General features: G+C 41.5%; 1 protein-coding gene across 4 annotated transcripts in view; it reads right to left on the bottom strand.

Moving 5' to 3' along the window:
* The window catches only part of cstf2 (cleavage stimulation factor, 3' pre-RNA, subunit 2), a 30,605-nt gene extending 8,843 nt beyond the window's left edge, over nt 1-21,762 (bottom strand). Inside the window, exons 1-10 of one of the 4 annotated variants that reach the window (XM_031798060.1) lie at nt 21,478-21,529; nt 20,918-20,996; nt 20,597-20,766; nt 11,310-11,365; nt 10,509-10,645; nt 10,252-10,371; nt 9,913-10,035; nt 9,183-9,282; nt 8,826-8,888; nt 7,992-8,051 (exon numbers count right to left, since the gene is read on the bottom strand). In XM_031798060.1, coding sequence (XP_031653920.1) covers nt 7,992-8,051; nt 8,826-8,888; nt 9,183-9,282; nt 9,913-10,035; nt 10,252-10,371; nt 10,509-10,645; nt 11,310-11,352 — 646 coding nt within the window. In that variant the 5' untranslated portion in view covers nt 11,353-11,365; nt 20,597-20,766; nt 20,918-20,996; nt 21,478-21,529. Of the gene's footprint in view, nt 1-7,991; nt 8,052-8,825; nt 8,889-9,182; nt 9,283-9,912; nt 10,036-10,251; nt 10,372-10,508; nt 10,646-11,309; nt 11,366-20,596; nt 20,767-20,917; nt 20,997-21,477 lie in introns of all 4 variants that reach the window. The other 3 variants (XM_031798058.1, XM_031798059.1, XM_020452609.2) reach the window with 3 other exon arrangements.
* Between the last annotated feature and the right edge of the window lie 5,141 nt (nt 21,763-26,903).

Here is a 26,903-nt window from a genome sequence, read left to right as displayed (position 1 = left end):
AGGGACGGAAGCTATACCGTTACACTGGCAATACTAAAGTGCCTATAAAAACATCCAATAGTCAAAGGTTAATGAAATACAAATGGTATAGAGGGAAATTGTAATATAATAACTACAACCTAAAACTTCTTACCTGGGAATATTGAAGACTCATGTTAAAAGGAACCACCAGCTTTCATATGTTCTCATGTTCTGAGCAAGGTACTGAAACGTTAACTTTCTTACATAGCACATATTGCACTTTTACTTTCTTCTCCAACCCTTTGTTTTTGCATTATTTAAACCAAATTTGAACATGTTTCATTATTTACTTGAGGCAAAATTGATTTTATAGATGTATTATATTAAGTTAAAATAAGTGTTCATTCAGTATTGTTGTAATTGTCATTATTACAAATAAAAGTTAATATATAAATATATATATATATTTCATTTTAAAATCGGCCGATTTATCGGTATCGGCTTTTTTGGTCATCCAATAATTGGTATCGGCGTTGAAAAATCATAAAATCGGTCGACCTCATATATACATGTAACACACTGCTAAAAAAATAAAGGGAACACTCAAATAACACATCCTAGATCTGAATGAATGAAATATTATTATTAAATACTTTTTTCTTTACATAGTTGAATGTGCTGACAACGAAATCACACAAAAATGATCAATGGAAATCAAATGTATCAACCCATGGAGGTCTGGATTTGGAGTCACACTCAAAATTAAAGTGGAAAACCACACTACAGGCTGATCCAACTTTGATGTAATGCCCTTAAAACAAGTAAAAATGAGGCTCAGTAGTGTGTGTGGCCTCCACGTGCCTGTATGACCTCCCTACAACGCCTGGGCATGCTCCTGATGAGGTGGCGGATGGTCTCCTGAGGGATCTCCTCCCAGACCTGGACTAAAGCATCCGCCAACTCCTGGACAGTCTGTGGTGCAACGTGGCGTTGGTGGATGGAGCGAGACATGAAGTCCCAGATGTGCTCAATTGGTTTCAGGTCTGGGGAACGGGCGGGCCAGCCCATAGTATCAATGCCTTCCTCTTGCAGGAACTGCTGACACACTCCAGCCACATGAGGTCTAGCATTGTCTTGCATTAGGAGGAACCAAGGGCCAACCGCACCAGCATATGGTCTCACAAGGGGTCTGAGGATCTCATCTCGGTACCTAATGGCAGTCAGGCTACCTATGGCGAGCACATGGAGGGCAGTGCGCCCCCCCAAAGAAATGCCACCCCACACCATGACTGACCCACCGCCAAACCGATCATGCTGGAGGATGTTGCAGGCAGCAGAACGTTCTCCACAGCGTCTCCAGACTCTGTCACATGTGCTCAGTGTGAACCTGCTCTCATCTGTGAAGAGCACAGGGTGCCAGTGGCGAATTTGCCAATCTTGGTGTTCTCTGGAAAATGCCACACATCCTGCACGATGTTGGGCTTTAAGCACAACCCCCACCTGTGGACGTCGGGCCCTCATACCACCCTCACGGAGTCGGTTTCTGACTGTTTGAGCAGACACATGCACATTTGTGGCCTGCTGGAGGTCCTTTTGCAGGGCTCTGGCAGTGCTCCTCCTTGCACAAAGGCGGAGGTAGCGGTCCTGCTGCTGGGTTGTTGCCCTCCTACGGCCTCCTCCACATCTCCTGATGTACTGGCCGGTCTCCTGGTAGCGCCTCCATGCTCTGGACACTACGCTGACAGACACAGCAAACCTTCTTGCCACAGTTCGCATTGATGTGTCATCCTGGATGAGCTGCACTACCTGAGCCACTTGTGTGGGTTGTAAACTCAGTCTCATGCTACCACTAGAGTGAAAGCACCGCCAACATTCAAAAGTGACCAAAACATCAGCCAGGAAGCATAGGAACTGAGAAGTGGTCACCACCTGCAGAACCACTCCTTTATTGGGGGTGTCTTGCTAATTGCCTATAATTTCCACCTGTTGTCTATTCCATTTGCACAACAGCATGTGAAATGTATTGTCAATCAGTGTTGCTTCCTAAGTGGACAGTTTGATTTCACAGAAGTGTGATTGACTTGGAGTTACATTGTGTTGTTTAAGTGTTACACATATATATATATAAAGAACTAGTCCATGAAAAAAATTGGAGGCCTCTTACACTTCAGTGTTGTGATGCAAAAATTCTAGCTAAATGCTTGGCGCATAGAATTTAAAAAAAGGTTTTGTCAGATATTATTAATCCTAATCAGACAGGTTTTTAACATGGATCACACATTGGAGATAAGAGAAGTAATGGAAACAATAGAAAACCAGGCCTGGTATTCATAGCAGACTTTAAAAAGGCTTTTGATAAAGTACGACTGGAGTTTATATATACAGTGCCTTGCGAAAGTATTCGGCCCCCTTGAACTTTACGAACTTTTGCCACATTTCAGGCTTCAAACATAAAGATATAAAACTATTTTTTTGTGAAGAATCAACAACAAGTGGGACACAATCATGAAGTGGAACGACAGTTATTGGATATTTCAAACTTTTTTAACAAATCAAAAACTGAAAAATTGGGCGTGCAAAATGATTCAGCCCCTTTACTTTCAGTGCAGCAAACTCTCTCCAGAAGTTCAGTGAGGATCTCTGAATGATCCAATGTTGACCTAAATGACTAATGATGATAAATACAATCCACCTGTGTGTAATCAAGTCTCCGTATCAATGCACCTGCACTGTGATAGTCTCAGAGGTCCGTTAAAAGCGCAGAGAGCATCATGAAGAACAAGGAAGACACCAGGCAGGTCCGAGATACTGTTGTGAAGAAGTTTAAAGCCGGATTTGGATACAAAAATATTTCCCAAGCTTTAAACATCCCAAGGAGCACTGTGCAAGCGATAATATTGAAATGGAAGGAGTATCAGACCACTGCAAATCTACCAAGACCTGGCCGTCCCTCTAAACTTTCAGCTCATACAAGGAGAAGACTGATCAGAGATGCAGCCAAGAGGCCCATGATCACTCTGGATGAGCTGCAGAGATCTACAGCTGAGGTGGGAGACTCTGTCCATAGGACAACAATCAGTCGCATATTGCACAAATCTGGCCTTTATGGAAGAGTGGCAAGAAGAAAGCCATTTCTTAAAGATATCCATAAAAAGTGTCGTTTAAAGTTTGCCACAAGCCACCTGGGAGACACACCAAACATGTGGAAGAAGGTGCTCTGGTCAGATGAAACCAAAATTGAACTTTTTGGCAACAATGCTAAATGTTATGTTTGGCGTAAAAGCAACACAGCACATCACCCTGAACACACCATCCCCACTGTCAAACATGGTGGTGGCAGCATCATGGTTTGGGCCTACTTTTCTTCAGCAGGGACAGGGAAGATGGTTAAAATTGATGGGAAGATGGATGGAGCCAAATACAGGACCATTCTGGAAGAAAACCTGATGGAGTCTGCAAAAGACCTGAGACTGGGACGGAGATTTGTCTTCCAACAAGACAATGATCCAAAACATAAAGCAAAATCTACAATGGAATGGTTCAAAAATAAACATATCCAGGTGTTAGAATGGCCAAGTCAAAGTCCAGACCTGAATCCAATCGAGAATCTGTGGAAAGAACTGAAAACTGCTGTTCACAAATGCTCTCCATCCAACCTCACTGAGCTCGAGCTGTTTTGCAAGGAGGAATGGGGAAAAAAAATGTGTCTCTCGATGTGCAAAACTGATAGAGACATACCCCAAGCGACTTACAGCTGTAATCCCAGCAAAAGGTGGCGCTACAAAGTATTAACCTAAGGGGGCTGAATAATTTTGCACGCCCAATTTTTCAGTTTTTGATTTGTTAAAAAGGTTTGAAATATTAAATAAATGTCGTTACACTTCATGATTGTGTCCCACTTGTTGATTCTTCACAAATAATACAGTTTTATATCTATGTTTGAAGCCTGAAATGTGGCAAAAGGTCGCAAAGTTCAAGGGGGCCGAATACTTTCGCAAGGCACTGTAAATGCCTGGAATATTTCAATTTTGGAGAATCTCTTATAAAATGGGTTAAAGTTATGTATAGTAACCCTAGGTGTAAAATAGTAAATAATGTCTACATCTCAGAAAGTTTTAAACTGTCGAGGAGTAAAACAAGGTTGTCCATTTTCCACATATCTATTTATTATTTCCATTGAAATGTTAGCTGTTAAAAGTAGACCCAACAATAATATTAAGGGATTAGAAATCCGTACACTGATGATTCATGTTGTTTTCTTTTAAAACCACAATTAGAATCCCTCCACAGCCTCAGAGGATCTAGATAGTTTTTCTAACCTCTCTGGATTAAAACCACATTATGATAAATGTACTATATTACATATTGGATCAATAAAAAAATGCAACTTTTACATTACTGTGTAGTTTAACCAATAAAATGGTCTGATGGTGATGTGGACATACTGGTTATACATATCCTGAAAGAAATAAATGATCTCACTCCAATAACTTTTAATAGAAAGTTGGCAAAGATAGATAAGATCTTGCTACCATTGAAAGGAAAATAGCTGTCTATTTGTGGAAAAATCCCAGATTAACTCTAGTCAAATCACAGTTTACCTATTTGCTTATGGTTTTGCCTAAACCTAGTGACCTGCTTTTTAAATTATATGAACAAAAAAAAATATTCACTTTTATCTGGAATGGCAAGCAAGACAAAATTAAAAGGGCCTATCTATTTAACGAACATGAATTCGGAGGGCAGAAATGAAATATTAAAGCATTGCCCTCTCACTAGAGGCATCAGTCGTACAAAAGTTATACTTAGTCATTTAATAGAGAAATCCGAAATGGTTAAGACTGTCTCACCCCATGTTCAAGAATGGCCTTTTTCCCTTTATTCAGATTACAACTGCTCGCTTTCGGTTATTTGAAAACAAAATCTCAAAAATCTCATTTTTTTTTAAGCCTTAGAAAGTTGGATGAAATTTCAGTTCAATCCACCTGAAAAGACAACATATAATACAACAAAGTGGTTAAACTCAAATATACTAATTGATCAAATAAAATAAAAAAATACCCCTTTGCTACATTTAGTGAAAAATAAAACTACAATCTTTGTAAATTATATCATAAATAGGATATATGGAGTCATACATGCAGCTAACAAACACATATGGAAATGTCTGCTCTACCCAAAATTACAACCAACTAATTGCAGCATTACCATAAAAATGGAAGAGGCAAAAGTAAGGAACTTGTCTGTTGGCCCTGCATTAAATACCAAAAATGGTTAAATAAAATTGTGATAAATAAAAAAAATTATACCAATTTCATTGAAGGACCCCCCAAAAATGACAGCTGTGCCATATACATTTCTAAATAGTTGGGAAGAGATTTGCAATATATGGCACATGGTTTATGAATTGACAAGCAAAATGATGCCGGATTCAAAACGTCTAATTTTTCAATTTAAATTATACAAAATTCTTGCGACAGACACACAGTTGAAGTCGGAAGTTTACAAATATCTTAACCCAATACATTTAAACTCAATATCACAATTCCCGACATTTAATCCTAATAAAATGTTCTTGTCTTACAATGGGTCAGAAGTTTACATACACTCAATTAGTATTCGGAAGCATTGCCTTTAAATTGTTTAACTTGGATCAAACATTTCTGGTAGCTTTCCACAAGCTTTCCACAATAAGTTGGGTGAATTTTGGCCCATTCCTCCTGACAGAGCCGATGTAACCGAGTCAGGTTTGTAGGCCTCCTTGCTTGCACACGCTTTTTCAGTTCTGTCCACAAATTTTCTATGGGATTGAGGTCAGGGCTTTGTGATGGCCACTCCAATACCTTGACTTTATTGTCCTAAAGCCATTTTTCCACAACTTTGGAAGTATCCTTGGTGTCATTGTCCATTTGCGACCAAGCTTTAACTTCCTGACTGATGTCTTGAGATGTTGCTTCAATATAATCCACATCATTTTCCATCCTCATGTTGCCATCTATTTTTTTGATGTGACCCAGTCCCTCCTGCAGCCCCACAACATGATGCTGCCACTCCCATGCTTCACAGTTGGGATGATGTTCTTCAGCTTGCAAGGATCCCTCTTTTTCCTCCAAACATAACGATGGTCGTTATGGCCAAACAGTTCTATTTTTGTTGTTTCATCAGACCAGGTTTCCTTCCTGAGCGGTATAACGGTTGCGTGGTCCCATGGTGTTTATACTTGCGTACTATTGTTTGTACCTTCAGGCGTTTGGAAATTGCTCCCAAGGATTAACCAGACTTAAGGAGGTCTACAATTTTTTTTCCTGAGGTCTTGGCTGATTTCTTTTGATTTTCCCATGATGTCAAGCAAATTGACTCATATTATGTAAATTAGCCTATCAGAAGCTTCTAAAGCCATGATATCATTTTCTGGAATTTTCCAAGCTGTTTAAAAGGCACAGTCAACTTTGTGTAGGTAAACTTCTGACCCACTGGAATTGTGATACAGTGAAATAATCTGTTTGTAAACAATAGTTGGAAAAATTACTTGTGTCATGCACAAAGTAGATGTCCTAACCAACTTTCCAAAACAATAGTTTGTTAACAAGAAATTTGTGGAGTGGTTGAAAAACTAGTTTTAATGACTCCAACCTAAATGTATGTAAACTTCCGACTAACTGTATGTATGCATGTATGTGCTGGGCGATATGGACTAAATATAATGTCACCATATACAAATGGTATTTGACAGTATATTGTTTTTAAATTATAAAATGTCTAAATTAGCTTTATAAGTAGTGCATGACCTCAGAGTGTCAACACATACATTCTAAGTGATTTCAATGGTCTTTCTCCATTCTTATTGTTTCAGAAAATGTAAAATTCAACCCCAATTTTGTTGTTGTTGCATTTTCATACATTTCTTGATTTCATGCACACATTTGAGATCATTTCGACACTGCCATGTAGGGCTTCACGATACGGGAAAACAATCTAAACTTTATTTTGAACCAAATGTCGCAATAGCGATTTGACTTATGATTTAGAGCTAAACACTTGGGTAAAATGTTGGAATCATGGAAATAGAATGACTATTCTAATTCTATAGTTAGAATATGGTGGGCACTTTGAATAGTGTTGTTTGACATGAAAACAAATGAAAATGCCAGGGAGGAGTTAGTGATAGGAACCAAAGTGTTGATAATTGTTTCCTAGGGGACCCTAAAATCTTTGGCTACATTGCCTGTTCTCTCTTAGCTACTTCATGTAGCTAACCTATTAATGCTTATTGTATTCCTCTTTGATTTAGAAGGTACTGTTGCACAAACAGCATGTTGATTTAGGTGTACACCGTCACTGGTATTATCAGGCTGTATAACTAATTATGTTTGCTCTAACTCAGTACATTATCTAGCTACCTAGCGATTAGCGGCATTAGGCCCAACTTGCAAAGAAAAAGTATCAGATGTAAGCAACACAAACTAATAGTGTAATTATAGAACGCTACTGGAAGAATATATGAAGAAGCAAAGTGAAAACAGCATTGTCGCATTGACCATGCAGACTGAATACAAGTGTCTTGTGGTCGAGGAACAACAAATGCGCTCCTTGATTGACAGGGGGCAGGGCTAGGTCTGTATGGAAACCGGCATTGAGAGAGCGAGAGGACTCAAGAAGCAAACTATAAAAATGGATGTTAAACACAGCGCATCATATTTAACAAACCAAACATTCAAATACCGTTATAGAAGGTGAAGTAAAAACCCAAATCGGTCCATGAATCAATACAGGTTTATCGTAAAATACAGTATACTGCCCAGCATACATACATACTTTACCCAAAAAACATATGGGGGATTGGAAATGGTGCAGACAATTACATTAAATGGGAGCAACAATCTATCCGCAATATTAAAGCCGATCCACCACCTGAAATTAAAATATATTAAAAAATAATGCATGCGCTCATAAGACAGCCTATAACAGCCTTGTTGGCTTGGCTGGAGTCTGGGACAGGCCAGAGCATGGGGTTAGGGTGTGAGTGATACCTTGAGGCCGCTCGATAGCAGCTTGCCCAGACGATCCTACGGGAGAGTGCTGGAGGTTTCCTGAGCCAGCATTAAGTGAAAAAAAAAAACAGGAGACAACTCAGAGAGCAAAGCTGCAACACATAGGAGTGCACCCACCGCATGCCACACTGACAGAGAAGCCCACAGACTTCATAGCAGGAGCTCAGAACACACACAGAAAGCAGCACTACTGACATGGATGGCTGAAGTGGATGAGGTGGCAGAGGTGCGTTTAGTGGTTAAAATGTACACATATATATATTGCAGATAGAAATGTACTTATGTTCTTAATCCCCCCAAGAAAATAGTCTTGGTAATCTTTACATAGTTGGACAATCATCAGGCTCCCGAGTGGAGCAGCGGTCTAAGGCACTGCATCTCAGTCCTAAAGGCGTCATGGGAGACACCTCGAATCCAGGCTGTATCACAACCGGCTGTGATTCGGAGTCCCATAGGGCGGCGCACAATTGGCCCAGCGTCGTCCGGGTTTGGCCGGTGTAGGCCATCATTGTAAATAAGAATTTGATCTTGTCTGACTTGCCTAGTTAAATAAAGGTTAAATAAATAAATAAATGGCTGATCTATTACTTTAACTGCAATGCTATGATCTCATCCACCTGAGTTGGCCCCATGTCCTGAGGCACTTAAACCACTAGTTTCCTCTGCCACCAAGTGTCAACAAAGAGTAATGACATGCACAGGAGGAAAGGAAGACATGAACAGGTAATGCTAAGACTTAACTGGTAAATACTTCAATTGAAGCCCCGGCTAGGAATGGATGGTTTCATTGGAGACACAGGCATGTTAGATTACCTTGTCCCCTATCGATAGGAACGGGACCTCCCTGAGGCATTCCTATCGGTGGCTGTATCCCACCTGGGGTGAGATGGCAAGGTGAAGCACAACAGGGGTGGCCCTTTGACTTTTGGATACCGAGAGGCTGTCTATGGGTGTGGGTGTGTGTGTTGGTTCTTCTATCCTTGTGGAGACCTAAAATCCCCACAAGGATAGTAAAACAAGGAAAATTCTCCATTGTGGGGACATTTCCCACATCCCGATTAGGACAAAAGCTATTTTAAGCTTAGGGGTTAGGTTTAAGAAAATGTATTTTAGGTCCCCACGAGGATAGAACATAAACGTGTGTGTGAGAGATAAAGGGTCTCTCTTTACCTGGTGGTCCCACTAGTCCCTGCCCTGGCATGGGCCCAGGTCCTCCACCTATGGGAGGGGGCTGCATCATCTGGGGGGCTCCGTTCATGTGCATGCCCGGCTGACGACCACACACACAACCAGACATTAGGACGGGGAACAGCACACATGAATCATGTAACAATTATTAAAATGTACAGTACCAGTCAAAAGTTGACACCTACTCATTCCAGAGTTACTTTATTTGTACTATTTTCTACATCGTTATTCTACAGTGAAGACATCAAAACTATGAAATAACACATATGGAATCATGCAGTAACCCAGCCAAAAAAAGTGTTTAACAAATCAAAATATATTTTAGATTTTGAGATTCTTCAAAGTAGCATTCCAGGTGAAGCTGATTGAGAGAATGCCAAGAGTGTGCAAAGCTGTCATCAAGGCAAAGGGTGACTACTTTGAAGAATCTAAAATACATTTTGACTTGTTTAACACATGATTCCATGTGTTATTTCATAGTTTTGATGTCCTCACTATTATTCCACAATTTAGAAAATAGTCTAAAGAAAGAAAGACTCTGGAATGAGTAGGTGTCCAAACTTTTGACTGGTCCTAGATTTAGCATTAGAGATTGTGTAGGTTGATCTCAGATGTAGGAAACTGACAGATGGTCTTCAGTTGACCTAAATCATAATAAATTTAATGATTAGCTATTAAACAATTAGTTATGGGTCTGCCAAAGTAGATTCACCATTGGCTGTGACTGGGAGACAGGAGCGTTGGGCGGTGGAATAGGCTGGTTGGCCACTGGCACTGGTCCAGCTTGACTGTTGGGAACCAATGGCTGCACTGGGGTTTGACGGTGAAGCATTTTCTACAGCAGAGGTCAAACGAGCAGAGGAACATCAAGTTAAACGTTGACGATTCTCTTGACGACAACATGTGCAACAATATCTCTGAATGAGTTCATGCTCAAGGTCTATGAAGAATACAATCTTAACCATTACGCTCTAAAGTCAGTAAGACACCTAACCCCCATATCACTGGAGTGCATTTGCACTGACCCAAGTTTCGAGTAACCAGGTCTCACCAAGGCGATCTCAGGGTCTACGATCCTCATGACCACCTGGGCCTGGAGCAGGGCAAAGGCCAGCTGGGGGTTCTGCAACAGCATGTTCCTGGCCTCCTGGGGACTGTTTTGCACACACAGCTGGAGGGGATAATTACACCACAATGGGAGTCCAATGAATTTGTCTTTGGATTATCCACAAGTGACTGTCTATGCATGGATGTGATGATATACAATCTCAAAACAAGGAAACTGGGGTCTAAAGAGAGAAAACTCACCTTCATCTGTTTCATGAGCTCAAACATCTGCTCTGGGGGCAGACTGGCCACAGCTCTGCTTATAGACTCTGGAGCCTCATCTGGTATTATGTTGTCCCCGTAGGGAGACTCAATGATAGGGGCCCCTGTCCCCAAACCTAGGGGAGACAACAGGAGTTATGTCCGAAGAGTTATGCTGAAAGCTTCACACTACCAATTATTGAGAAGCAGCAAAACATGTCCCAACCCATTTTCAGATGTTTGTTATGGTGAATAGTGCACTGCACACATTCCATTGTGGTTAATCGTGCACTGCAGTGTAGCGGGCCAATAGACCTGCAGGTTCTGACAGAGATCATTACGGTGCAGTCTGCATTTTTTATGCTGCGGTTGTGAGTGGGTGGTCACAAAGACAGACACCTTTGGGATTCAAATATTTGTTGTCGTCCCGCAGATTATTTCAAAACTGACATCTATCTGCTTTGCATGCGCTAGCCTACCTATTGTATTAAAAGCACATCTGTCGCATTATTCACACTCAGAATTCGCTGCTTCAAGTTAAGTAGCATATCTCCTAGTTGGGCGTGCTAGATCAAGTGCGCCTAGAATGTTTAGTCTCAATGAAATAGAGTAGACTGCCTATGCATGGACGGAGATTGACGTGGCATTAACTTTCCAAGGAAATTAAATATGATTTGACTATATTTAACTACAGTAGCTGGGTTGCCATCCAATTTGCGACAGATTATCATGAGAATATTTTAAAATCTGCATTAAACAATTTGCACGGTTTCCCACCAGAGGTGTTTCCATCAAACATACCTTTTGCGGATAAAAAGACTGCGCATGATGACGTTGTGCACATAAAAACACTTTTGCTGTTAAAAAAAAAACACAAAAAAAACAAGTTAAATGGGTTTCCATCGCATTTTCAACTCTTTTTCAAATGTTTTAATTGAACCTTCATTTAACTACGCAAGTCAGTTAAGAACAAATTCTTATTTACAATGATGGCCTACCCCAGCCGATACTGGGCAAATTGTACGCCGCCCTATGGGACTCCCAATCACGGCCGGATGTGATACAGTCTTGATACGAACCAGGGACTGTAGTGACACCTCTTGCACGGAGATGCAGTGCCTTGTGCAACTCGGGAACTCTGGTTGCCACAAAAACGGTTGCATTATACAGCGCATTCGGAAAGTATTCAGAAACCTTGACTTTTAGCACATTTTATGTTACCGCTTATTCTAAATTTGATTAAATAGTATCCCCCCCTCAATCAACTATTAAATCTATAAAAAATAAAAAAATAATGAAATGTCACATTTACATAAGTATTCAGACCCTTTACTCATTACTTTGTAGAAGCACCTTTCGCAGCAATTACATCCGAGTCTTCTTGGGTATGACGCTACAAGTTTGGCACACCTGTATTTGGGGAGTGTCTCGCAGGACAATCTCGGAACTCATGACACGCGATGGCGCCGACAGAGGGGTCTGTCTGCCTCGCTTCTCGTTCTTAGCAAACTTTGCAGTATTTTGTTGTTGTGTATTATTTCTTACATTGTTATCCCAGAAAATGTTGTGTTATGCAATAGTTATTCCCGGCTGTATGTAATATCAGAGCGGCGGTAACTCACCAACAGTATTGCGACTTTCCCGAAGCGGAGAATTTGTTTGCGCCATCCAGGGCAATTGAACTGATTCTAGAGGACAAAACAACACTGGTGGAGAAGAAGAATTCGGAGCGGTCTTCTAGTCAGACTTAGGAGGAGCGCACACCACCCACCGCATCCGAGTATATTACTCGCCAATGTTCAGTCCATGGGAAACAAAGTTGACGAGATCAGGCAACGGTTTCTTTCCAGAGAGACATCAGGGATTGTAAAATAGTCAATTTCACGGAAACATGGCTCTCTCTGGATATTCTGTCGGAGTCAGTCTAGCCATCTGGATTCTCAGTTCAACGCGCCTCCAGGAAGAAGGGTGGGGTGTATGTTTCCTGATTAACAACTCATGGTGTAATTGTAATAACATACAGGAAATCAATTCCTTTTGTTCACGCGACCAAGAATACCGCAAACAAATGCCGATCGAATTCTCTTCGGTTATTGTCACAGCCGTGTATATCCCCCCTCAAGCTGATACAATGAGGGCCCTCAAACTTCACTGGACTTTATGCAAACCATAAATACTGAGGCTGCATTTATGTGTTGGTGATGGTAGGAAACAACACCTACACTTCGCTGATACTCAACACTGGGGCCCCAACAAGGGTGCGTGCTAAGACCCCTCCTGTACTCCCTGTTCACCCATGACTGCGTGGCCATGCACGCCTCCAAGTCAATCATCAAGTTTGCAGACGACAACAGTAGTAGGCCTGGTTACCAACAATGACGAGACAGCCTACAGGGAAGAGGCGAGAGGCTCTGGGAGTGTGGGGTCAGGAAAATAACCTCTCAACGTCAACAAAAGAGATGATTGTGACCTTCAGGAAACAGCAGAGGGAGCACCCCCTATCCACATCGACGGGACAGCAGAGGAGAAGGTGGAAAGCTTCAAGTTCCTCGGTGTACACATCACTGACGATCTGAAATGATCCACCCACAAAGACAGCGCAACAGCACCTCTTCAACCTCAGGAGGCAGAAGAAATTTGGCTGGTCAACTAAAACTTCTACAGATGCACAATTTTGAGAATCCTGTCGGGCTGTATCACCGCCTGGTATGGCAACTGCACCACCCACTACGGCAGGGCTCTCCAGAGGGTGGTGCGGTCTGCAAAACACATCACCGGGGGCAAACTACCTGCCCCCCAGGACACCTACAGCACCCGATGTCACAGGAAGGCCAAAAAGCTCATCAAGGACAACAACCACCTGAGCCACAGCCTGTTCACCCCACTGTCATCAGAAGGCAAGTACAGATGCATCAAAGCTGGGACCGAGAGGCACTAGCAGAACAGCTGCTGCCTACATAGACTTGAAATCATTGGCCACTAAGAAATTTAACACTAGTCACTTTAATAATATTCACATACAGTTGAAGTCAGAAGTTGCATACACTTAGGTTGGAGTCATTAAAACTTGTTTTTCAACCACTCCACAAATGTATTGTTAAACTATAGTTTTGGCAAGTCGGTTAGGACATACTTTGTGCATGACACAAGTAACTTTTCCAACAATTGTTTACAGACAGATTATTTCACTGTATCACAGTGGGTCAGAAGTTTACATACACAAAGTTGACTGTGCCTTTAAACAGCTTGGAAAATTCCAGAAAATTCCATAATGGCTTTAGAAGCTTCTGATAGGCTAATTGACATATTTGGAGTCAATTGGAGGTGTACCTGTGGATGTATTTCAAGGCCTACCTTCAAACTCAGTGCCTCTTTGCATAACATCATGGGAAAAATCCAAATAAATCAGCCAAGACCTCGGGAAAAAAATTGTAGACATCCACAAGTCTGGTTCATCCTTGGGAGCAATTTCCAAACGCCCGAAGGTACAACATTCATCTGTACAAACAATAGTACGCAAGTATAAACACCATGGGACCACGCAGCCATAATACTGCTCAGGAAGGAGACGCGTTCTGTCTCCTAGAGATGAACGTACTTTGGTGCAAAAAGTGCAACTCAATCCCAAAACAGCAGCAAAGGACCTTGTGAAGATGCTGGAGGAAACAGGTACAAAAGTATCTATATCCACAGTAAAATGAGGGACTGGTGCACTTCACAAAATAGATGGCATCATGAGGTAGGAAAATTATGTGGATATATTGAAGCAACATTTCAAGACATCTTCCAAATCGACTTTGACCCAAAGCATACTTACAAAGTTGTGGCAAAATGGCTCTAGGACAACAAAGTCTAGGTATTGGAGTGGCCACCTCTATCCTATCGAACATTTATGGGCAGAACTGCAAAAGCGTGTGCGGGCAAGGATGCCTACAAACCTGACTCAGTTACATCAGCTCTGTCAGGAGGAATGGGCCAAAATTCACCCAACTTATTGTGGGAAGCTTGTGAAAGGCTACCCGAAACGTTTGACCAAAGTTACACAATTTAAAGGCAATTCCACCAACTACTAATTGAGTGCATGTAAACTTCTGACCACTGGGAATGTGATGAAAGAAAGAAAGAAAAGCTGAAATAAATAATTGTCTACTATTATTCTGACATTCTTAAAATAAAGTGGTGATTCTAACTGACCTAATACAGGGAATTTTTACTTGGATTAAATGTCAGGGAAAAACTGAGTTGAAATATAATTTGGCTACGGTGAATGTAAACTTCCGACTTCAACTGTATCTTGCATTACTCTTCTCATATGTATCTACTGTGTCAGTCTAGAAGCACAAGCATTTCGCTACGATTGTGCATCTGTAGAAGTTTGTGAGTGCTTTTGGTGACAAGCCGAATTTCTTCAGCCTCCTGAGGTTGAAGAGGCGCTGCTGCGCCTTCTTCACGATGCTGTCTGTGTGGGTGGACCAATTCAGTTTGTCTGTGATGTGTACGCCGAGGAACATAAAACTTACTACCCTCTCCACTACCGTTCCATCAATGTGGATAGGGGGGTGTTCCCTCTGCTGTTTCCTGAAGTCCACAATCACCTCCTTAGTTTTGTTGACGTTGAGTGTGAGGTTATTTTCCTGACACCACACTCCGAGGGCCCTCAGCTTGATGACGAGCTTGGAGGGCACTATGGTGTTAAATGCCGAGCTGTAGTCGATGAACAGCATTCTCACATAGGTATTCCTCTTGTCCAGATGGGTTAGGGCAGTGTGCAGTGTGGTTGAGATTGCATCGTCTGTGGACCTATTTGGGCGGTAAGCAAATTGGAGTGGGTCTAGGGTGTCAGGTAGGGTGGAGGTGATATGGTCCTTGACTAGTCTCTCAAAGCACTTCATGATGACGGAAGTGAGTGCTACGGGCGGTAGTCGTTTAGCTCAGTTACCTTAGCTTTCTTGGGAACAGGAACAATGGTGGCCCTCTTGAAGCATGTGGGAACAACAGACTGGGATAGGGATTGATTGAATATGTCCGTAAACACACCAGCCAGCTGGTCTGCGCATGCTCTGAGGGCGCGGCTGGGGATGCCGTCTGGGCCTGCAGCCTTGCGAGGGTTAACACGTTTAAATGTTTTCCTCACGTCGGCTGCAGTGAAGGAGAGTCCGCATGTTTTGGTTGCGGGCCGTGTCAGTGGCACTGTATTGTCCTCAAAGCGGGCAAAAAAAGTTATTTAGTCTGCCTGGGAGCAAGACATCCTGGTCCGTGACGGGGCTGGTTTTCTTTTTGTAATCCGTGATTGACTGTAGACCCTGCCACATACCTCTTGTGTCTGAGCCGTTGAATTGAGATTCTACTTTGTCTCTATACTGACGCTTAGCTTGTTTGATTGCCTTGCGGAGCGAATAGCTACACTATTTGTATTCGGTCATGTTTCCGGTCACCTTGCCCTGATTAAAAGCAGTGGTTCGCGCTTTCAGTTTCACGCGAATGCTGCCATCAATCCACGGTTTCTGGTTTGGGAATGTTTTAATCGTTGCTATGGGAACGACATCTTCAACGCACGTTCTAATGAACTCGCTCACCGAATCAGCGTATTCGTCAATGTTGTTGTTTGATGCAATACGAAACATATCCCAGTCCACGTGACGGAAGCAGTCTTGGAGTGTGGAATCAGATTGGTCGGACCAGCGTTGAACAGACCTCAGCGCGGGAGCTTCTTGTTTTAGTTTCTGTCTGTAGGCAGGGATCAACAAAATGGAGTCGTGGTCAGCTTTTCCGAAAGGAGAGCGGGGCAGGGCCTTATATGCGTCGCGGAAGTTAGAATAGCTTTACAATAGCTTTAGCAATGATCCAAGGTTTTTCCAGCCCTGGTTGCGCAATCGATATGCTGATACAATTTAGGGAGTCTTGTTTTCAGATTAGCCTTGTTAAAATCCCCAGCTACAATGAATGCAGCCTTAGGATATATGGATTCCAGTTTGCAAAGAGTCAAATAAAGTTCGTAGAAACATCAAGGATGATCAATGGAAACAGGATGCACCGGAGCTCAATTTCAAAGTCTCATAGCAAAGTGTCTGAATACTTACAGTACCAGTCAAAAGTTTGGACACACTCATTCAAGGGTTTTTTTAAAACTATTTTCTACATTGTAGAAACTATGAAATAACATATGGAATCATATAACCAAAGGGTGGCTACTTCTCAAATATAATAAGAAACTTAAATATAATTAGTTTAACACTTTTTAGATTACTACATGATTCCATGTTATTGCACAGTTTATGTCTTCACAAATACTCTACAATGTATAAAATAGTAAAAAGAAAAGAATCCCTTGAATGACTAGTGGTACTGTACATTTAATAATCGTTACATGATGCATGTGTGCTGTTCCCTGTCCTAATGTCTGGTTGTGTGTGTGTGTGGTCGTCAGTGGGGCATGCACATGAACGGAGCCCCCCAGATGATGCAGCCCCCGCCCATAGGTGGAGGACCTGGGCCCATGCTAGGGACCGTTGGGACCACCAGGTAAAGAGACGCTCATTCTCTCTCTCTCGCGCACACACACACACACGTTATGTTCTAGCCTCGTGGGGACCTAAAATGTATTTTCATAAACCTAACCCCTCAGCTTAAAATAGCCTTTGTCCTAATGAGGATGTGGGAAATGTCCCACGAGGGAGAAATTTCCTTGTTTTACTATCCTTGTGGGAACTTTAAAGAAAAACCCTTGGATGAGTTGGTGTCCAAACTGTTGACTGGTACTGTAAAATAAGGTGTTTATTTGTAATATATATTTTTTTTAAATGTCTAAAAACCTGTTTTCACTTTGTCATTATGGGGTATTGTGTGTAGATTGATGAGGAAAATATGTCATGTAATCCATTTGAGAATATGGCTGTAAAGTAACAAAATGTAGAAAAAGGTCAAGGGGTCTGAATTCTTTCTGAATGCACGGTATATCAAATGTGCCCACTAGTCTTGGCACATGCGCTCTAGCCAACAACTTGCAGGTACAGTGTGGGTAGGCTACCTACATATTATGGATAAGAGTGATCTTATTTATATTTATCAAACGGCAGCCAAGCATTGATGATCATGTCACCAAAACAAGACCCTCAATATTTATTGGAAAGCAACATCAAGTTTGTCACCATGCACTTACTCGCCTGTGAAGTTAATCATAACTTATTTAATCTGTAGCCTAATAAACAGCATGCTTTCCAGTCGTAGTGGGAGGACCACACAACATATCATCACGTGACTCCAAGTTTACTTCGATATGTTATTCCACCGCCATTTCTCACATAATTTGAGTCTCCCGAGCTGTGCAGCGGTCTAAGGCACTGCATCTCAGTGCAAGAGGTGACACTACAGTCCCCGGTTCGTATCAAGGCTGTATCACATCCGGTCGTGATTGGGAGTCCCATAGGGCGGCGCATAATTGGCACAGCATCGTCCGGGTTTGGCCGGAGTAGGCCATCATTGTAAATAAGAATTTGTTCTTAACTGACGTGCCTAGTTAAATAAAAATATATATAATAATAATAATAACTCATTTTACAGACACAAAAAGATCCCACCATGTGGAACCAACAAATTGTCTGTCGGCATTTATAAAATTGTAATTGTTCATCAGCCCGGTCGTAATTCATCCGCATGAAAATGGTTGGATGGAAACGTGGTTAGTGTCTGTAAATAAATATTGATGAATGGAAATAAGTGGAGGGCACTCAACCAACGTGAGTTGAAGTGTAATCAAATAATTTGAGAACCAGTGAAAAGGCGCAACACGCACAGGCTACCATGGTGAGCAAGTGTTGCGCCTTTTCATTTTAAATAAATATCGATGACTAATTTGTCTCTGCCTCCAGATCGTCCTCCTAAAAAAAGGTAGGCTATATCCTATATGCAAAACGTAGCTCAAGAGAAAGGTCATGTGTCTGCTCTCATCATTCTTGCTGACCTATTCATGGTCCAAACACACCAACAGTCGTGAAGAGGACACGACAGTACGGCTTACCCCTCAGGAGGCTGAAAAGATGTGTCATGAGCCCTCGGATTCTCAAAAAGTTCTCCAGCCGCACCAATGAAAGCATCTTTACTGGATGCATTACCGCTTGCTATGGCAACTGCTTGATATCCGACCGCAAGGCTCTACAGAGGGTAGCACGTACAACCCAGTACATCACTGAGTCCCGTGCTCCGTGCCATCCTGGTATCGAGGCGGTGTCAGAAGATGGCCCTAAAAATGTTCTAACAGCCACTGAAGTCAGACTGTTCTCTCTGCTACCGAATGGTAAGCAGTACCGGAGCACCAAGTCTGGGACCAAAAGGCTCTTGTACAGCTTCTGCCCAAAGCCATACGATTGCTGAACAGTCACTCAAGTGGCTACCTGGACCATTCGCATTGACCCCTTTTTATTTTAGCACTGACTCTCTTGCCCTGATTCTATGCACACTCACTGGACTCTACCCACACACACTGCTACTCTGTTTATTATATATCCTGATTGCCTAGTCCCTTTTACCCCTACCTACATGTACATATTACCCCTGCACATTGACTCGGTACCTGTATATAGCCTCATTGTTGTTATATTGTGTTACTCTTTCCTTTTTTATTTTGTGAATTAGTTATATATTTTTTAAATTGGTACTCTTGGGAAAGGGCTCGTTAGTAAGCATTTCACGATAATAGCCTTATATAAAAATAAAAAAAGTCTCATGCAATGTAGGCTTGCATTGAACACCACAGTCTACATCATAGAAATCAAAAGCTATTTCCATGTCAAAATGTTATGGGATTTTTGCCATTGGTTTTGTTGGTAGGCCTACACTATGCTCAAATAGTCTATTGGCAACTGTCTAAAACTGTAAGGGTACATCCTCAGTGTAGTTGCACAAAATTCTCACAATGTTGAAGTTTCTGCTCACAAGACCTAAAATTTGCAGTGTCCCAATTTTTTTAGGTAACATTGCGTATGGCGAAGCTACAGACAATGAACACAATTGCATTTTACCAAAGGGCAATTTGAATGCACAGAGATACCATGAAAAGTTGAGGCTCATTGTCGTGCCATTCATCTGCAGCCATCACCTCATGTTTCAGCATAAAAATGCACGGCCCCATGTCGCAAGGATCTGTACACAATTCCTGGAATCTGAAAATGTCAGTTCTTCCATGGCCTGCATATTCACCAGACATAACCCATTGAGCATGTTTGGGATGCTCTGGATCGACATCGTGTTCCAGTTCCTGCCAATATCCATTAACTTCCGAAAGCCATTGAAAAGGAGCGGGACAACATTCCACAATCAACAGTCTGATCAACTCTATGCGAAGGAGATGTGTCGCACTGCATGAGGCAAACGGTTCTGATCCACCGTGACCAACAGATGCATATCTGTATTCCCAGCCATGTGAAATCCATAGATTATGGCCTTATTTATTTAAATTGACTGATTTCCTTTTATGATCTGTAAAACCCGGTAAAATCTTTGAAAATGTTGCATGTGGCGTTTATATTTTTGTTCCAATATAGTTAAATTAAAATGGTGTAATACTTTGGAAGAAGAACTATTTCCTTAAGAATCCTGTTTACATGGACACCTGATGGCCATCTGATAAATGCAGAACATCGCCAATCAAAATACATTTCCTAAGACAGCAACCATGTTATTTTTCAGAAGCATATTTTATTCTGAGTTCAGGTATATAAAGTTTGTATGCTAGAACTACTTCTAAGAAGCATACATTCAGTTGTTCCGAACTCACTTCACTATAGATAAAGAGGGTGGCTCGCTCAGCTGGTGCTAGCACATGCGCAGATCATATACACCACTGTAACACCAATTAAGGTGTTTACATGTTCTAATAATTCAAAAGATCGCTCAGAAAACAGGGTTTAAGATAAACAGACCAAGGTGTTTACATGACTATTGCATAATCAGGTTAATATTGAATTATTACTGTGTATGTAAACCTAATCCATGTAGTTAATAGTGCATTACAGTAGATACTTTCCATTGTGGATAATACTGCAGTGCATACTTTCCATTGTGGTTAATAGTGCACTGCAGTGCATACTTACTCTTGAGCTCTTCTTTATTCTTCTCACTAGCAGCATTGTCGACACGGAGAGCTCGGCCACTGAACTCTCTTCCGTTCAGGTTCCGCATGGCACTGAGGGCAGTCTCCTGGTCTTGATACTCACAGAAGCCATATCCTTTTGGCTTGCCTGTCTCCCTATCATACACTAACCTGAAAAATTGTGTATGGTTACAAAACCATTTTCAAAAGGTGACCAAAAAGCCATATTAGCGTGTAATTACTTGAAGAATAGCCTAGTGCACAGCAGCAATTGTTTTAGGCAGATGAAACGGTAAACGTTGCCTTAAGACTGCTTACGTACCTAAAGCTGACAACAAGCCCGACTTCTGAAAAAATGTCTTTCAGTTGCTCCTCTGTGGCCTCATATGGAATGTTTCCCACTGTTAAATTGAGTTAAAAGTTCAAGACAGAAACTCGACTGAGTTGTGGAAAAACTTACAGAATACAAGAACCCTAAACAACTAACATGCAAAAGACATGAGCAGCAGAGTTCTTAGTTAACGTTGCTGTTGTCTATGGCTGAACCACCTGTTGCTAGTAGCAATGTGTAATGGTAATTCAGACACCATTAGCAAACTAGCTAGTCAACTATAAAACTTGTTAACACAGGTATACACTTCGCTAACTTGCCACATACGTCTGTGATACAGACAGAGGAATACCTTGGCTAACTAGCGTGAGGCACACTTGCTAGCTATACAAATGCGTTTGATACTAATCCTGCACACATTAGTTAGTTAGCTATCTGCTGATGTGCTATGTCTGGCGCGGTTTGTAAGCTATCCAGCTCGCTAGCTGTGAGTACAAGCGTATTGTCCGACATACACTTTTGAATCAGTATTCGCCCATCAATATATTTACCAAAGACAGAGCGCAATGAACGGTCAACGGCGGGATCTCTACCAGCGGCAGCAACAACAACAGCTGCTAAATTCGCCATTTTAGGGAATAACAAGTGTAACAACAGGAAATGCTAAACTTTAAAGTGTAACACCATCCGGTTTACGAGGGGGGCTCGTTCAGTGTTTCAATGCATCAGCGTTTCATCACAGATGATACATTAGGTTGCATATTGACCAGATACTCTAATGGCCGTTCTAACAATGAAAATAAATCATCAAATAAAAGGCAGTTGGGAGGAGGCAAGATCAGGTGGGACCATTCGCGCCAATGAGAGGGCAGAAAAGCGTATGAACAACAGACACAACGGTTTCCATTAGTTACCACAGCCACCAAGTCAAAATGAGCTATATCGTAACAATTTGCTTTTTGGTCTTCATGTAAGAATATGGTTATGCATAAGGCTACGGTTAGGTTCAAAATCACATTTTAAGAAGATAAAGTGTAAAAATGGGTGAGGTGTAAGACTTTGTGGATGTAGTAACTAGTAACGACCAGACAACTCCGGTATTGTGTTTGGATGTTACGTGTGTCCTATTTATATCAGTACACTCGTAACAACCTACTACTCGTTACGAAACGTATATTTGATCAAGTAAGCCACACGTAGCAAATAAGCCATTCAATGTTTTGTTAGCAAAATTCGATACTCTGCCATTGGCCTCCATGCAAAAACTCCTGGCTTGAGCGAAAAAAACAACTAAAAACGCCACCCTCTGGAGAAGACAGTATTTGGGCCCATATATATCCCTCTCGCTTCGCCTCTTCCTCTCTGGTTTCATACTAAACGATCGTTGAATGAACCCTTCCTCCTTGAAGTGAGGAGTCATTGATTCAATTAATGAAAGTACCTACATGTTTCCGGTGCTGTCCACTGAAAATGTACAATTTAAATCAAATAACAGCACTACTATTCATATATTTGCATACATAACGTTCACATTTGGCGGGAAAAACACACACATTTCTTTGTCCAATAGGGGGCATCGTTTCTTGCAGCAGGTAACATGCATGCGCCTTGACTAACGTTTTAGTTCAGGAACCTCTGGGTGCCAACTTCATAAACGCTTTTATATAGCTTGCTAAACAAATGGGTCAAGTCAAGTGTGCGAACACAGAACATATACATTTAATTATTTGGTAAGTAGCTAATGTGAAAGCTGAGATGAATGAATGATAAGTGTAGGCATATTGCTAACATTAGCCTCGCCCTGGTTATCTAACGTCTGCCATTCTAGTTAACTTCCTTGACTACAACGCGCTTGAATTGATAGCTAGCAATAAGCTAGCAACATGTATCTATCCGAATTTTGCGAACAAGCTAGCTAGATTAGTTTACCTAACTAGCAAGATTGAATTATTAGACAGTTCCTCCATGTGCACCAAGATTACTAGCTAGTATGCAAGTCTAAGATTATCATAGATGTCAGTGCTGTTATCAGACAGTCAAATATTTTCTTAGCAGTTAGGTAACGTTAGCTAGTTTAAGTCATTGTGTTTCATTTTCAAAACGGGCAAACATGTCAATTTAGGTTGAGTTTAGTTTATGAATGGAAGGCTTTTTAAAATGATGTCTATTAATGGTGTCTATTTATTGCCCATAGTGTGTATTTATTTAGGAAAAGCCACCATTGTAAGTCAATTGATAATTGGTTATAACTATCTGCTGTATATGTTTATGCAGAGTCACAATACCCAGCAGGATTTATCACATTGAAACGATTTAATCTGAAATCAGTGTTTAGTCATGATTCTTCTAGAATACTCATTATGGAATCAAATGCATTATGAGAGAGTGGAGAAAGTATTTGAGAAAGTGATATGCCCAATCCCAAATGGACTCCATAACCTGCCTATGCCCTATGCACTTGTGGAGATCTGAGAGGATTTGACAGGTGTAAGCAATATGGTAATAGCGCCACTTTGCCCTTTGATATGCTAGGTGGAAGTTTCACCATGTTGCTTATATGAATCAATTGAAAAAGAAAAGGAGAGCCTCACTCTAGGAGCTCAGATGCAATAATTGTATAACCAACGTTTATATGTCCATTTGGGATTGGGCCACAATGCAGAGGACATGGGCATGGTGGCAGCACAGTTGGCAAGGATATCAGCCTGAATCAGCTAGAAGTGGTTTTTCAAAAATCCAGTCACCACTGTCTGTTTTACAAGGCTAGCCTGAGAGAGTGCCGTATCCTTATTAACTCACCAATTATCTTGGAAGGCCTTGGGACCCTGTAAAGAACAGATTTAACAGTAGGGGGTGCTAACTAACAAGATAAAAAACAAACAGCTTGATCATTGGTCATTTATTTTAGTCCACAAGGATTCAATTATTGTAATTACTGGTACTTGTTACCTATTAGAAAAACACGGACAATACAACCACAATGTAAAGAAATTGCTTTGGATATATAGTTATTGTTGCTGAGACTTTTTCATTGGGTATTTTGTAGGGCTGGTAATTGCCAGGGACCTCACGATACGATTCAATACAGTGCATTTGGAAAGTATTCAGACCCCTTGACTTTTTCCACATTTTGTTACATTGCAGCCTTATTCTTAAATGGATTAAATAACAAAAAAAACTCATCAATCTACACACAATACACCATAATCAAAAAGCGAAAACAGGTTTTTAGACATTTTTGCAAATGTATTAAAAATATTGAAAAGTATTCAGACCCTTTGCAATGAGACTCAATATTGAACGGAGCAAAGTACAGAGAGATCTTTGATGAAAACCTGCTCCAAAGCGCTCAGGACCCCAGACTGGGGCGAAGGTTCACTTTCCAACAGGACAACAACCCTAAGCACATAGCCAAGACAACGCAGGAGTGGCTTTGGGACAATCTCTGAATGTCCTTGAGTGGCACAGCCAGAGTCCGGACTTGAACCCAATCGAACATCTCTGGAGAGACCTGAAAATGGCTGCAGCAACGCTCCCCATCCAACCTGAACGTTTCAGAGTATCTGCAGAGAAGAATGGGATAAAATCCCCAAATACAGCTGGGCCAAGCTTGTAGCGTCAATACCCAAGAAGACTCGAGGCTGTAATCGCTACCAAAGATGCTTAAATTCTGTTTTCAATAGAAGTATGGCATAATTGGTATTATGAAGTCAAGTGTTGACCTTGTAATATTTTAAAACAAACTGATAGCCTACTCATGTTACATTCAGAAATATTTCACCTGCCTGGATATCGTAGGTGTGAATTATCAGCTAAATTACTATGATTACCAATGTCATCATGAAACAAGAGTCTTCAGACGTACGCCGTCGGGGGGGGGTACACCAAATAAAAATGTGATTCACATTTTTAAAAGGGGTTTAACTTTTTTCCCCCTTCGCATTTTCAAACAGTCCGTTTATATTTTCCAATGGTGCTATACATTTGGGTGAGGTTTTTTTCTTGCCTGAGTAGCCTCGTTTCATTGCCAAAAATAAAATTCAACCATCTAGTGTTCAGCGAAATAACAACACAATGTCAAATACAGCTAGCCTAGTCAAATAATTAACGTCCAATCGCATTAACCTTTACTCTCTTGCGGGAATTCCACTAACGGTCCGTATGTAGCCAAAGTAGCTGCTGCTCATGTTGGTATCTGTACTGATAGCGCAAAAGCCATGACAGGGAGACATAGTGGAGTGGTAACGCACGTGCAAGCAGTTGTTCCCAATGCCACTTGGGTACACTGCAGCATCCACCGAGAGGCTTTTACTGCCAAGGGAATGCCTGAGAGCTTGAAAGATGTTTTGGACACTACAGTGAAAAGCAAGGCCCCTGAACTCTTGTGTATTTTCTGGATTATGCAATGATATGGGCAGCGACCATTTAACACTTTTACAACATACAGAAGTGCGCTGGTTATCAAGAGGCAAAGTATTGACACGTTTTTTTAAAATTGAGAGACAAGCTTAAAGTTTTCTTTACGCCCAACATTTTCACCTGACTGACCGCTCACACGACTATCTGGGTGATGTTTTTTTCTCGCCTGAATGATCTGAATCTAGGATTTCAGGGACTCTCCGCAAATATGCTGCCACAATGTGCGAGACAAAATTGAGGCTATGGTTAAGAAGTTGGAGCTCTTCTCTGTCTGCATTAACATCATCATCGTATGATTTTTTTGTGTGCAAATTAACTCAAGCTTACAGACAATGTCAAATGTGATACAGCGAAGCACCTGAATGAGTTGGTTGCGCAATTACTTTCCCGAAACGGATGACACATTATCATTATCCCTTTCATGCCCTGTCTCCAGTCCACTTACCGATATCATCAACATTGCAACAAGCGGTTCAGTGAATTTTTTATTTTTTAAAAAATCTTATTTTACCCCGTTTTCGTGGTATCCAATTGTCTCATCGCCACAACTCCCGTACGGGCTCGGGAGAGACGAAGGTTGAAAGTCATGTGTCCTCCAATACACAACCCAACCAAGCCGCACTGCTTCTTAACACAGCACGCATCCAACCCGGAAGCCAGCCGCACCAATGTGTCGGAGGAAACACTGTGCACCTGGCAAACTTGGTTAGCGCGCACTGTGCCCGGCACAGGAGTCGCTGGTGCATGATGAGACAAGGATATTCCTACCAGCCAAACCATCCCTAACCCGGACAACTGTGCGTCGCCCCACAGACCTCCTGGTCGCGGACGGTTACGACAGAGCCTGGGCACTAGCATGAAAACTAAATACAGGCACAGACTGTGTGTGGAAAATTATTTAAGACTGAGGCTCTCTCCAATACAACCCAACATTGCAGAGTTATGTGCATCCTTTCAAGCACACCCTTCTCATTAACCTGTGGTGAGTTATTCACAATTTTCGATTAACAAATAAGGTTGTATATGTAAGATGGTTAAATAAAGAGCAAAATGATTGATTATTATTATATTATTTGTGCCCTGGTCCTATAAGAGCTCTTTGTCACTTTCCATGAGCCGTGTTGTGACAAAAACCCGTACTCATTCTTATGTTTAATAGATGTATCCTATAGTGTGTGTGTGGCAGGCTTACAATGATGGCAAAAAAAAAACATTTGAGTGCGTTGACCCTGGTGTTAGAAGTGGTATGCAGCTGGAGGTTGAATGTTTGAAGGGGTACGGGAGTATAAAAAGTTTGGGAACCACTGGCACAATGCAGTTTACAATAGGCAGCTTGTTTGTTATTGAGATAATACATAGGAAGTTTGGTACCATACTGGCATGTACTGTAGACCAGTGACCATTAAATCTGATTATCTGAGAACAAATGTTGTTCCTATATGTCTAAAAATGTCATTAGATAACAGATCTTAGATATTGATTCGTGATGTGTGTATTAGCCTACAATTAGCTATCAGTATGGAGCGTTTAATGTTTTCTCTAGGTCAACAAAAAGTGG

This window comes from Oncorhynchus kisutch, linkage group LG19 (genome assembly GCF_002021735.2).
Source record: "Oncorhynchus kisutch isolate 150728-3 linkage group LG19, Okis_V2, whole genome shotgun sequence".
Taxonomy (NCBI): domain Eukaryota; kingdom Metazoa; phylum Chordata; class Actinopteri; order Salmoniformes; family Salmonidae; genus Oncorhynchus; species Oncorhynchus kisutch.
This window is presented reverse-complemented; position numbering and strand designations above follow the sequence as displayed.